The 14,567-nt window shown below is 34.5% G+C and overlaps 1 protein-coding gene across 13 annotated transcripts in view; it reads right to left on the bottom strand.

The window, feature by feature from the left end:
* Positions 1–14,567, bottom strand: part of CHD9 (chromodomain helicase DNA binding protein 9) — a 221,508-nt gene that overhangs the window by 64,313 nt on the left and 142,628 nt on the right. For all 13 annotated transcript variants that reach the window (XM_055330958.1, XM_055330956.1, XM_055330963.1 and 10 more), the window contains 6 exons: positions 12,510–12,631; positions 8,974–9,217; positions 4,811–4,987; positions 3,197–3,340; positions 2,822–3,077; positions 1,511–1,721 (listed from right to left, as the gene is read on the bottom strand). In XM_055330958.1, coding sequence (XP_055186933.1) covers positions 1,511–1,721; positions 2,822–3,077; positions 3,197–3,340; positions 4,811–4,987; positions 8,974–9,217; positions 12,510–12,631 — 1,154 coding nt within the window. The remainder of the gene's footprint in view (positions 1–1,510; positions 1,722–2,821; positions 3,078–3,196; positions 3,341–4,810; positions 4,988–8,973; positions 9,218–12,509; positions 12,632–14,567) is intronic.

The following is a 14,567-nucleotide window of genomic DNA, read 5'->3' as shown; positions in this document are numbered from 1 at the left end:
CTGATCTCATTATAATGGTATATAATGACTTTTCTTTTTTTAAAGCAAAGACTTTTATAAAACTTCAAGAGCTTAACAATGTCCCTGTCTCAATCATGTTTTTCTTTTAAGATACTTGAGTTTAAATTATGTATCTATCAAGGGAAAACTAGAATGCTAATCCTTTTTTTTTCAACTTTTTAAACAAGTCTGTTTATTGAAAGGATCTGAAAATAGCAATAAGGCTTTTAACCTCATTTAATAAATTTTCAAGATATTAACAATATTTGAAATTGAAACATTAATAATTACTTAAAAATCCAAAGTTTTCTAGAACATTCCAAAACATGCTTTAGAATCTTAATTCTTTAGAGTCATTACTCTTAAGTAATTAACTTTCAATTTCTTTCCTCATTTACATAAAATTCAGAAACTGATAGACATTAATAAAATTAAAATTTATAAAAATTTAGGAATTGGAAGAGGAATACACATGACATTTGCCATACCTCTCCTAGCTCAAGACATTCCTTTACACATATAATTTATTAGAAACTCTGCAGGAGCTCACTCTTGTCTGCAGTACCTGTGAAATGGGGTGTGACTTCTAATAACCTGACATTAAAGAAATCTGGGGTTTTCCATGAAATTCATCTTTGTTTTATAAAGTTCTTTGTATCAGATCAAGGAAATATAAGAATATTGCAATTTTATCTTCTTTTTTACTCCTATGATATAAAGTTGAGAATAATATACATTTTGGAATTAGACTAAAGGAGTGGAATACTGACACTAAAAACAGAACTAGAAATAAAAAATAAAAGTGAACTACACAATTTCTGAAAAATCTAAATTAGTATAGACCTTTTGTTATCTATTGTAAGAGTCAAAATCTATTGAACTAAAATCTACAGCTACATCTTTAGATTCCCTTTTAGAGTAGTGTGTTGGCATCTGACTGGACAACTAATGTTCTGAGAAAATAACCTATGATAAATATCTTATTTATCTAAATACTGATCAGACAATATTGAAGATTTATTGTCATGCACCAAAACAAAATCAAACCCCACATTAAACAAATGAAAAGATTAAAAGCATGAATAAATATCAAATGGTATATGGTAAGAATCAAAGCGCGGCAAGCTCAGGTTCTAATTATGATAATGAAAGATTTGAAAAGGTAACCATTTTTTTTTTTGAAGGTGGCTATAAGTCCACTTAAACTGTCATTATTGCAAGATTTACAGATCAAGTAAAATGGACACTAATAAATCAATTCCTAGGTCAATAAATACTTGCCAATTTACAAGCTTTTCTTAGTCTCCTTAGCTCTACTATTTGCAACATATGTAGGTTAGAAGAACACCTGACACATAATCCTAAACTATCTTTACTCAGATTTAAGTGGAGTCTTATCTAGATAAAGATGTGAGTCAACAAATGTTACAGTTCAGTGATGCAAAATCCTTAATAGCATAAAGTTAGTGTAATTCACAGTATAATTCAGTAGATGAATCATAAGCCTTACCTTTTATGAATGAGATAGTCCTCCAGGATGTCAAGGCAGCGTACCATCTGAGAGAATATGAGCACTTTATGACCTCCGGCTTTCATTTTGGGAAGCAATTTATCTATAAGGACCAATTTGCCAGCAGACTGGATCATTGCTTGAAGATGAAAATCAGAAGCAGCTGGATTATATGTATCTCTAAATTCTCCAAGTATTTTCTCTTCAGCACCTGTCAAAGAAACATAAGAAGATAGCATCAATGCACAGATGCAGGCAACCCCCAGCTGCTTTAAAAAAAAAAAAAATCAAAATTAGTGCTCCTCTGCGCTTCTGTAACACATTAAATTTTTCTGATGACAGGTATACTGTTTTTATTGGAATTATTTATGTTTGTGGCTAAACACCCATCAACATCAGACTATAATTCCACTGAGGATGTGGACAATGTCTTAAAGCATCTTTTTATTTCTCCAGACCTCTGGCATAATGCCTTATATAAATTTATGTTTGCTAAATGTTTAATGAATGCTATTAGGGAAAGAATTAATGAAAATGTGGTCCTAACCTACATGAGTAAACACATATTTTTAAACAAACATTTATTATTTAAAGACCAATACGACAGTGATCATAACTGAATGGTGATCATAATTAATCTGGATGTGTCTATGGGTATCCGGCCAGCCATCAAAACAAGGAAACAGAACAATTAAAAGGGAAGTCAAGTTATAGGTCTTGTGATACATACTTCCTTCAGAGAGTCTAACCAGCATTAAAGGCTCTCTGCCTTCCCTCCATTCATCTGATCATTAAAGAATAATGGGATGGCAAAAGAGTTACTTACAGGGCTAAGAAACCACATGTCCTGGATAAAGATGGGAGTATATTCCCAGGAATTGGTGAAAAGATACACAGAGGCAATGCTAGTCAAGAACCTAACAAGACCTTAAAAAGTAACATTATCACAGCACAAAAACAGAGTAATCCGAGACCTGGACTGGAAGAGCCCAGGGAAAAAAAAAAATCCAGAGCCCCAAAAGTAGGCTTTGTTGTCTCTGCAAAGGAGGAGGATTCAACTGGAGGAGGAATTCCAGTCCACATTAGACTGAATGCAAGTACCTGCTTCTGGAACTTGGCATGTGATCATGGGGCACCCTGATTCTGAAAACACTCATAACCCCCCCCAGAATACCAGAGTGAAGAGATGGAGCATCACTGCCTTTTCTTGTAACAGCCACTATAGCTATAGTGTTTTTTTGCTTTGTTTTTTAAAGTTCATGAGTACTTGTTTAAAGAAGTAAGTTTTTGTTTGCCATCCTTTTTAGCTACCTTTGATAAGATATGGATGATTACAGCACTTCCTGAGCTCCATCATAGTATTGACCAAGTTAGGGACATTAGTCTGCCCTGCTCCTTTGGACAAAAATGAAAAGTTCTTCTCCAAAATAGCCCGGTAGTATTTCTTCTGAATGTTAGTAAGTTCCACTTCAATGATGGTTTCTTCCTTTGGTGCCAGCTTCTTTTCCACATCTTCTTTCAATCGTCTCAACATCATCGGCTTCAAGATAGCCTGAAGTTTCTGCACCTGCACAAAAAATGATGAAAAGATATGTAACATGTATGCACATTCAGTTACAAATACACACACACAATCACAGAGATAAGAGGTTTGATGCACTTCTTTACAAAGACCAGTGAGGATACCTGTTCCTCTGTTTTCAGGTCCCCAAATTCTTGCATAAATGTTGATTCAGAAGGAAACCTTAAAGGTTCTAGGAAGTGAAGAAGACTGAATAGTTCTTCAACTGTATTTTGGAGAGGTGTGCCAGTCAGAAGCACCTTGTGTTCCTATATAAAGCAAGAATAATTCATGTCAAACACCACAGTCTGAGAATTACATGAAAGCTGACATAGGGGATCCCTGGGTGGCGCAGCGGTTTGGCGCCTGCCTTTGGCCCAGGGCGCGATCCTGGAGACCCGGGATCGAATCCCACATCGGGCTCCTGGTGCATGGAGCCTGCTTCTCCCTCTGCCTGTGTCTCTGCCTCTCTCTCTCTCTCTATGTGTGACTATCATAAATAAATAAAAAAAAAAATTAAAAAAAAAAGAAAGAAAGCTGACATAGGTTATTAAATGTTTAGTGTTTCAAAAGCAAGTACTTTTCTAACTATAATTTTCAAGAGACATCTCAAAAAATATCTCTACTCATGAATCTTCATTAATTTACTTTCTTAAATTACTTTTTAAAAACTCTACCATTATTGTAATACTATACTTTGTATGTTATTTTTACCTACCCAAGCTTTTAAAAGAAAAGTTCTAAATAATTAAGAAGCCTATTTTAGATTTTTCTCAAAGAAACAGACCTTTCAAGAACAAAGAAGGTATTTGTTTCTTTTGTACTCCACCATTTTTGGTATGGCAATTTGTATATAAAATGGTTCTCATTCTTTATAATTTGGCTAATTATCACCTGACTTTTTTTTTTGCCCTTTAATCCACCTGTGTTTATTTTAAACACTTCCCACAGGACCCCAAGGGGTCTCCTGACTGGGAGGACTGCTCCTAGCCCCCCAAGAGGCTGTGAGCCAAGGCCTCTCTGAAGCGGGAGAGAGAGCAGTTAAAATCACCTGACTTTTCACGCAAGAACAATTCTCAAATCATTAAGGCCATTATATAACAATATGAAGAGCTGACTGGAATATGCTTCTACACTAGAACAGCATTACAAATTAAACATAGTAGTAATAGGAAATAAATATTTTTAATGACAGTACAAATTATCATTTAAAATTTAACAACATCTCTAAATTCCTAAGCTAAATATTTCTACATGTATCACTATATATGCATATATATGTGTATACTGGCAAAAGTTTAGTCTACAAAGATGCATAACAATCTATAAATACTGGAGTGGGGAGTAGAACTGAGGTGGGCATTGATAGTAAAAAGGAATGCTTCAGTTTTATGGTATGTAGCTCTGCATATTGGAGTTACTTGTTCAAGTGTTTATATACTAATTATGTGATCTCAATTAAATGAAAATGTTAAAAGACTCTGATTTGAAATAAGCAAACACACTAGTAAGAAGATGACTTTTAAAAATCCATTAATTATAACCAACCTATGCTGAGCATGTGGAATTTTTTCCCTTAGTAATTAAAACAAAATAAAAAACAAAAAACCCTCAATTGCCACAGATAAGAATCTGATCTATACTCTAAAATTTAAAAAGTGAGGTTAGCATTAGTTCTCTGTCTCTGACCTTTCACTAAGTAACTAAGACACTGCATTAAGTCAAATAATGTTACTTACCAGATTCATGAGTTTCAGACCTTCTAGAAGTTTACAATTTTTATTTTTTAACCTATGTGCTTCATCAATAATCACACATCGCCATTCAATTGCATTAAGCTCTCCGCAGCCACCCAGAATCATTTCAAAAGTGGTGATGATGGCTTGGAATCTGTATGCTCCTCGAATGATACGTCCCTAGAAATTTATTATCAAATACAATAATTTGCTAGAATGTCTTCATCACAATTTTTAATTCCTATCAAATAGCATAAAAATATATCTAACGATATCTGCTACAAAACATTTTCTACTGAAATTTTTATATATGCATACCTGCCCTTTAAATAATGAGGAAGTTTAGCATTAAAATTATTAAATTGCAGTGTTTTCAAGAATAATGCAAAAAATTATGCCAACACAATTATTTAATCTATAATTATATTCAAATCAGTATTCCTTGATAAAATGTTTTATAGTTTTTAAGAGTTGTAGTAACAATTTTAGATCAGGAAAGAAATGGCCATTACAAAATCTGGACAGTGAAATTTCAGCTTTAATGCTTATTACTTATATCCATGAGTTGACACATACAACAGCAAATAAATAGTTAATATCAAAATTAGCCACCTGAGTCAATTATTCAGCAAATATTTATTGAGTGTCTGTGTGCCAAACCCTGAGTGGAGATACAGCAGTAAACAAAACAGACAAAAATAATTATCCAAGTGGAACTTACAGCCCAATGATTCAAATGTAGGACATAGCCATTAAGAAAATATTTTTAAAAGTTACAAAGTGATAAGGGCTGTGGAATAAAATAAGAAAGGTATATGGGGTCGGAGGTGACCACTGCAATTTTATGGATTGGATAGGAGGCAATTACTGAGAAGTGACATTAGAGCAAAGTTCTGAAGATGAGGGAGAAAGCCATGTGATACCTACAGCTCTACAGTAGAAAGCATTCTTGGAAGAAGCAGCAAGTGTGAAGGCCCTAAGGTGGGAGTATCTATGGCAGTCTTCACATAGTAAGAATGCCAGAGAAGTTGAAACTCACTGAGTGTGGAGGAGATGAAGCTGTCCTGGGACCGGAAAGTTTGCTAAGGATTTGGCTCTTTCTCTAAGCAAGATGCTACTGGAGGGTTTTGAGACAAGAAGTGACATGTATTTTAAGAGTCCCTTTGGTGGCCATAGAAAAATAGTCTGAAAGAGGCCAAGGACAGATCACAGAGATGACCAATATGGGCCTGTCATAGTAATCCAAGCAAGAGATTAACATTGGAAGTCATGAGAAGTATTCAGTTCTGAATGTATTTTGAAGGTTGAGCCAACAGGATTTGCTAATGGATAGGCATAGAGTGGGATAAAAAGAAGACTCAAGTTTACGTGTAAAATCTTTTAGCTTGAACAATTAGAATGTGGTGTTGCTACTTACAGCGAGAAAATTCAGGATTTTGGACACGTTATGTTTGAGAAAACTACTTAGATATCCAAGTGGAATAGATGAATAGGCATTTGGAGAGCTCTTTGGAATTCAGGAAAGAAGTTAGAGTTGGTGATAAGATTTGGGGAGTTTCTAGCAGTATAGATGGTACTCAAGTTGTATGACTGAATGAAACCTCTGACAGAAAGAGTATGGATATAAAAGAGTCTGAAGATTGAGCCCTGGGTCACCTCCAGGTTTAGACAGAGAAGGTACAAAGGAACCAGTAAAGGGGGCTTCTGAAGGAATAGGACAGTACAAATCCTGGAATCTAAACTAAGAAAATGTTAAATGGGACTGAAAACTATAAACTATCAGGGATTAGGAGAAATTAAGGGTTAAGAAAGATTGTGTATTCTGATTTAGAGTTTAATTCCTACTTTTTTTTAAAAAGGATTTTATTTATTTACACATGAGAGACACAGAGAAGAGGGGCAGAGACATAGGCAGAGGGAGAAGCAGGCTCCCTGCAGGGAGCCTGATGTGAGACTTGATCCCAGGACTCTGGGATCATGACCTCAGTCAAAGACAGACGCTCAACCACTGAACCACCCAGGTGCCCAATACCTACTAACTTAATTAGATTAATCCATAATAATTATATGCAATGGCTACTAAGTTGAAAAACAGATCCAATAGATATTATTTAGAAAGGCGTAAAGTATAAGTCTAGGGCATTTATATAGCTCTAACAACCTCAGGCAGAAGGCATTCAGGTAAAGTGATATCACAGTGTTTATGAACAAGGGCTTTTGATTCTAATTACCTGGGTTTATTAATCCCAGTTTTGTTGGGATTTTGGAGGAAACTGCATAACTTCTTTATACCTCAGTTTCCTCATTTGCAAATGGGGCTAATATTATTACCTACTTACAAGGCAGGCATTACAAAGATTCAGGGAAATACTAATTCTAAAATGTCTGGTGGACTGCCTGGCACATGGCAAATACTAATGAATGATTGTGACTGTTAGTGTTATTATCTGTTACTTTTTTCAGGGTGATTCAGAAAATCTTAGCATATTTTACTACTACTATGATGTCAGGCTATTTAATAACTTGAAAAAGCATTAGTCAAATATTCAATTCATTTATATTAAAATACACCCAAAAGAATTAACTCAAAAAGTTAAATGTGTGTCTAAGCACAGATCTATGTAGAGATTCATCTTTTTAAATTTTAAGCCTGTCAGATAATATCCTTCTAGAATGTATAACATTTACCACAATATATAATATTTAATATATACTATTCAGTTCATAACACATCAAGAATCTTTTAGCTTCTTGGCTATCATGTTTATACCAAACTCATATGGGACATATATTAAAACTTTTAAACATCTCTTAAACTCCTAATATTTTAATTATACTGTCTGTAAAAAAACGAGATTGAACTAAGTCAGTCATAATCATTTTTATGATACCATACAGCTCTTAAAATCTACAAATGTATGATTGAGAAGAATAAAACACTATGGAAGGGAATCAAACTATAATCTGAGATGTCAAAGGCTTGAAAATACAAAGGTGACAGTTTCAATAAAATTGAGGAATAACTAAAGTGTTATATAGATGCTTAATTTCAAGAATGTAACTGTTTCAATCATAAAAGTAAGAGGGACAATGAGGCTGAAGGAACTAACTTAATTAATTCATTTTCAGCTTCAAATAGGTAGAAAATCAGTTGCTGCTGGGAAGAAAAGCAGTAGAAGGCTAGGCACATTACCTTACTTCAACCTGCATCATATCACATGACCTGGCCATATGTTATAATGATCCTTATGAAACAAAAGAACTAGTGAAAGAAAAATAAATTATTAAGGTGCTACTGAGGTAGAATGTTAGCCAACAAACCTATTCTAATTAAAACGTATATGTTTGTGTGAACTATATTTTTACTGATACTATTTCTTAATAAAATTCTTAAAGAGTCCTGTAACCACTCAAAACTCTTATTAGTCCTTAATTGCTTTCTTAACTTTCTGCTAGAAAATTCATTATTATAATGCTAACTCTTAATTTTATGATGTGTGTATTTAGATGAAAAATAAGAAATCTCCAACTAAATTTCCTCCTAAAGAGGCCAAAGTAAAATGGAAAATGTGCCTTTAGGATATAGAGGAGAAGAAAACCACCAAATCACCAGAGCACTGGAATAACCAATTCAAAAGGGAAAATGATAGAGAGGTATGCCTGACTCTGCATACAAAACAAATAAACCAAACTTAAAATATGTCTAAAATCAAAGTCCTTTGAACATGGAAAAGAACCTATGGTTTCATCTCAGTAAGCATTTAAACCCACAGTACTCACCAGGGGTGAAGATTTGAATTTTAGAAATGGAGGGAAAATAATGGAGGATGATCAAGAGACAGATATTTTTCTAAAAATAAATTTAATGTGTATTTAAAAGCAATGAGTAAAATTATTCTAGTTGAAAAATTAGGGATACAATCAAATTAGTGTCTTTGTATAGATCAGCATATCTATAGTGAACCGGAACATCACCCTAATTCCTTGTCATTGTTTTCGTCAGCTACTAAAGTTTATTGTAAAATAAGTACAATGAAAAAAGAGATCGAACCAAGATGTACATAGGCAAATAAAATCCATCTCAAATTTGAAAATAATTAACACATAATAATTGGCTTTTTCAAACTTGACCTTTCAAACAACAAACAAAATCATCAGTAACACACCTGTGAGTCCCTGAAGTACATCTCATATTGCTGTATCATTTGTCTGCTAATCAGGCTCCCATGATAAACCACAACATTAATATCAGTCCATGTACGAAATTCTCTCTCCCAGTTTGCAATGGTAGAAAGTGGAGCAATAATCAGGAAAGGTCCTCTTATACCAGTCAGAAGGATTTCATAGAGGAATGTAATTGATTGAATGGTTTTTCCAAGACCCATTTCATCTGCTAAAATGCAGTTTCGTCTGAAATAAACAAATATATCATCCATGTATACATTGGATTTTTCTGTACACTACAATGTTTTTAAAGATAAATATACAAAAATAACCAAATATCAAGTTAAGATACTTGCATTTATAAAAACATAAAAAGTTGCCAAAGTGTACACTAAGCATACTATTTTGTAAAAATAGGAAATTATAATTTTATTATAATCCTGCATAGGGAAAACTATAGATTTTTGTAGCTCCAAAATAAAGATATCACCCATTAGAGGCATGATTTTGTTAAAGAATGAAACAGCACAAGTAAGGCAAACTAAACATATTTATTCAGGAAGCACTTATTAAATACCTTCTATAGCTCAGGGAGAGTATGGGAAGATGGGATACAAAAGAAATAGGGCATATTCTCTGCCTTCCAGGGGCTTGTATCTATTAGAAAAGCAGACATGTAAGTAAATAAATAAATAAATAAATAGTCATGCAGTGTGCTATCACAGAAGTGCAAATAAAGCACTGGTTTCAACTTTGGCTGGGCACTAGAAGAATCTAAAAGCCTGAAAGAAACACAGACACAAAGGGTTCTCCCCTACACATTATGATTCAATGTGTATGGAGTAGGATAAAAGCAGCTATAAGTTTTTTTTTTTAAAGTTCCACAGATGATTATAATACATGGGCAGTTGAAAATCCTCAGGGTTAAGTTTACTGCTGAAGCTCAGAGGAGTAAGTGTCCACTTGTGGCAAAAAGCGATGAGGACGTGAGATCATTTTCCAAAGAGGAGGTCAATAATAGGTAGGATTTTGCCAGAGAGCTCAGCAAAGGAGTGGAGGTATAAAGAACTCAACACGGAGACTACAAACATAGTTTGGAGATAAGGGTGAAAGGAGGGAGTATTACTAAGATACGAAGAGGTCAGAAATAAAGAGGTTAGACATCATTCTGTTATGCAACAGGAATCACTGAAAATGTTAAAGAAACCTTATGCAATTGGGTTTGTGTTTTGAGGTTTACTTTGGCTCCACCATGGCTATTAGAAGGTGAGGTGCCTAGAAGCTGGGACACTAACCAGGAAAATACTGCAAGAATGCAGAAAACAATGGCAGGCACTTGGACTAAGGGAGGAGGACTAAGAGGAGAGAATGGATTCCAAGTTAATTATGACTTAGAATGATTTAAACTCAGTGGCTTACCAAATATATGGGGTGTTGGATGAAAGTCAGATTTCAATCTGGTTGACTTAGTCAGATTTCAATCTGGTTGACTTAAATGAATCATGTTTTTTTTTTTTTTTTTAAAGTAGGCTCCACACCCAATGTGGGGCTTGAACTCATGACCCTAAGATCAAGAGTTGCGTGCTCTTACTGATGAGCCAGCCAGGCACCCCTGTATTGTGTTATTCTTAGGTGAAACACAAAATATGGAGGAAGAATAAGTTTGGTACAGAGGAAACAGGAAATGATAAGGTTAATTTTGAATTTTGTGTTGAAAGAATTGGTGAGATAGACTTTAAAGTAGCAAGAGGCAAAGAAAAATATGGCCTTGGATTTCAAGGCCTTAGAAATTAAGAGATGAGACTATTAGGATGTTACTGATAAACAAAGGCAGAGGGGGTATGGAGTAGAGCTTATGAAGAACAAACCTGTCCTAGGAGGAGAGTGCAAAAGAGAAATGTTAGAAGGAAAAGCAATACCGAAAGGCAGGTAGAGGAAGGAAAACCAGCAGACCCGAGACTCACAGGGTCTGGAGACAGTCCCACTGTGGAAGCTGCTGGCAGTGAGAATGGGGGAAAGTTTACACAGTGAGTGACTACCTACAGCAGCAGGGAAACAGCAAATTAGGGCTGAAAAAATACCCCATGGATTGTGAAATAAACCATTTTAAAGATACAGAATCAAATACAGGCAACAGGTTCAAAGCTAGTTGATGAGGAAATGGAAGAGCTCCTGTAGGCTGTTATTCCTAGAAATGACAGAGGGCTCAAGGTCACTAGAAGGAAAAACAGAGCCAAGAAGAGGAGGTTTATCTTTTTCTTTCTTATGTTTTTATGGTAGGTTAAACTGATCACAGAGTGAAGGGACAGTACTAGTCTCGAGAGAGCTTGAAGATGTAAGAGCGCAGGATGACAGCTGATGGAAGTGAGGCTCTGAGAAGCCTGGAGGAGGTGTGTGTCAAGAACGGAAATGGCACATTAATCTTGTTAATGGGGAGGCACCTTTAACCTCTGGTACATGAGGATTCCTAAGAAAGGCTAAGAATGGAGATACGTCTGTCAGGCAGACGAGAACTTGAACAAGCTCATCCACTGGCCCTAGGCTTCTCTATGGAGCAGTCACGTGGAGTCAAAGGGTAGGGCTGTGATAGAGAGCCAGGGGAAAGTGCTGTAAGTTTAAAACAAGCCATGTAGGAAATGGGGAAGGGCAATGAGAGGATTTAAGCAAAACAGTTAACTTTTTTACCTGGAAGGGTCTCTTGGGAAAAATGATGGTTAACATTTAGAAAATATAAACTAGGGGGAAGAGCACTGGGAGGGGTTAACATGTTCCCCTACCCTCACGTGACTGAGTCTCAGGACTCACCATCACCGAGTCTAATAACTCAGAGAAGAATCATGTGAGAAGTAAAAATATGGAAGAATGACTGTGAATAAAAAGTGTCATCAAACTGTTCTATTATTACTAATAACAATCTTGGCTTGCTCTCTCGTATATGCCACTATGCTTTCTCAATCATTTTTACTTCCATTTTATACTTCTTTTGCAATTATCTTTTCACTGCAAAAAGTAAGACAATGTTCCACTCAGCATTTTGAACAACTTGGAAAATAAATAATTAATAGAAGAGGTAAATTCATTACTAGGTTCTTATATTTTGATTTCTATTCCTCATCAACTGCTAATAATCTGCTTCTCTGAAGACTTAACAGACCTACCTAATTCTTACTGATATTATTGTTCACACTTACTAACTAGATTCAATTACTGGCAGATAGCAGTGTAAGTTGGTAAGTTGAAAAATATTCTGTAACATAACAGATGTTTTACAATGTTAAAAAAGACATTTCAGTGTTTATTACTAATTATCTTATCAATTTTCTTCTATTCTGATTGGCGTACATCTTTAAAGGAAGCAATTAAAGTCAAAATCCTAAATTATAATTTGCACATCCTTCTGCGGTAACCGCACTTTCAATAACAAAGACCCCATGACAGTAATAATAGAGCAAATCAGTACCTATTTTACTTAATATATTTTGACACACATAAAAAAAGCAACACAGTAAATTTTTTTCTATTAAGATATACTACATACCTATTGTACCAATTGAATAAGAGCCAGTTGAGTCCTTCCAGTTGATATTCCCTGAGTTGATTGCCATTTTTATAGTCCCTGGATTGATCAATTTTTTTCCAAATATTAGCAGGAGGACGATCCTTTGTGGAAAAACAAAGAATGATGCATTTCAGATTTTTTAATCTTTCATAAAACTCATACATGATAAAAGCATGCTTTTAAAATAATTAAAGGAGCTAACTTTATATAGTATTATGATGAAATGTTACAAACATCTAAAGGCCAAATTAGTTCTGCACAAACTCTTCCAGAAAATTGAAGAAGGCAGCATACATTCCACTAATTCCACAAAGCTCAGGTACTAAAATCAAAGATATTACCAAAAACCCCTCTACACACCAATATCCCTAATGAATACAGATGCAAAGATTCATAACAAAATTTTAGCAAATGGAATCCAATATATGAAAGGATAATCCTCATGACCAAGTAGATTTTTTCCAGGAATGGAAGGTGTTTAAATTTGAAAATTAATCAATGTTGATCAACAGACTAAAAAACAAAAATATGACAATCTCAATAGATGCAGAAAAGGGATTTAAAAACTCTAACACCTATTCCTAATAAAAATTGTCATTAAATTTTGAATAGAAGGGAACTTCTTCAACCTGGTAAGTAAGGTACATCTATGAAAAGAGCCAAAGCTTAACATCATACTTAATGGTTCAAAACTGAAAGCTTTCTTCTTAAAATTGGGAAAAGGCAAGCATGTTTATTGTCACTGCTTCTATTCAACATTATACTGCAGATTCTAAGAAGTATAATAAAGCAAAAACAAAAAAGGAATAAAAGGCTTTAAGATTGGCAAGGAAAAAGTAAAACCATCTTAATTCACAGAAGGCTTCATTTTGGGGGGATCCCTGGGTGGCTCAGTGGTTTAGCACCTGTCTTTGGCCCAAGGCGTGATCCTGGAGTCCCGGGATCGAGTTCCGCATTGGGCTCTTGGCATGGGCCTGCTTCTCCCTCTGCCTGTGTCTCTGCCCCCCTCTCCCTCTCTCTCTGTGTGTGTGTCTATCATGAATAAATAAATAAAATCTTTAAAAAAAAAAGACTTCATTTTTGTATGTAGAAAATCCTATGGAATCTATAGCAAAGATAAACTAAGAAATGATTTTAGCAAGGTTGTATGATACAAGGTCAATATACAGAAAGCTGTATTCTATATTGTAGAAACAAATTTAAAAAGATAATACCATTTTCTCTTTCATCAATAATAGCATATAAAATATGACCTATTTAGGAATATATCTCTCAAAAGTTGTGTAAGACTGGTGTATTTAAAACTACAAAACACTGCTGAGAGAAATTAAAGAAGACCTAAACAAGTGGAATTTCGTGGACTCAAACACTGAACATTGTTATTAATTCTTCCTAATTGAACAACAGATTCAACATAACCAAAATCCTAGTATGTTTTTATAGAAATTGATATGCTGATTCTAAAACCATATGGAAATGCAAAAGACCAGAAATATCCAAAACAACTTGAAAAAGAATAAAGTTGGAGGATTTACTGATTTCAAGACTTGTAAAAGTTACAGAATCAAGACTGGGTAGAATTGGTGTAGAGATAACAGACTAGTGGAACAGAATAGAGGGTTCGAAAATACACACACATGTATTAACTCAATTGATTTTTCACAAAGTAGGAAAGGCAATTCAGTGGAGTAATGACAGTTTTTTCTTTTTATCCAAAAACTAGTGCTACAACAATTGGACACCCATAAACAAAAAATGAACTTTGATTCATACATGCACTATATACAAAAATTACTCAAAATTCATCATAGACCTAAATGTTACCTAAAACTAAAAAACTTCTGGCAAAGATTTCCTAGCTATAGCACCAAAAGTACGATCCATAAGGAAAAGACAGATAAACTAGACTTTATCAAAATTAGGAACTTCTGCTCTTTTACAGACATTGTTAAGACAGTGAAAAGACAAGCCAGACACTTGGAGAAAACTTTTGCAAATCATATATCTGATAAAGGACTTGGATCTAGAACATATACA

This window comes from Nyctereutes procyonoides, unplaced genomic scaffold (assembly GCF_905146905.1).
Source record: "Nyctereutes procyonoides isolate TBG_1078 unplaced genomic scaffold, NYPRO_anot_genome, whole genome shotgun sequence".
Classification (NCBI taxonomy): Eukaryota; Metazoa; Chordata; class Mammalia; order Carnivora; family Canidae; genus Nyctereutes; species Nyctereutes procyonoides.
Note: the sequence above shows the minus strand (reverse complement) of the source record. Positions and strands in the feature narration are given on the sequence as shown.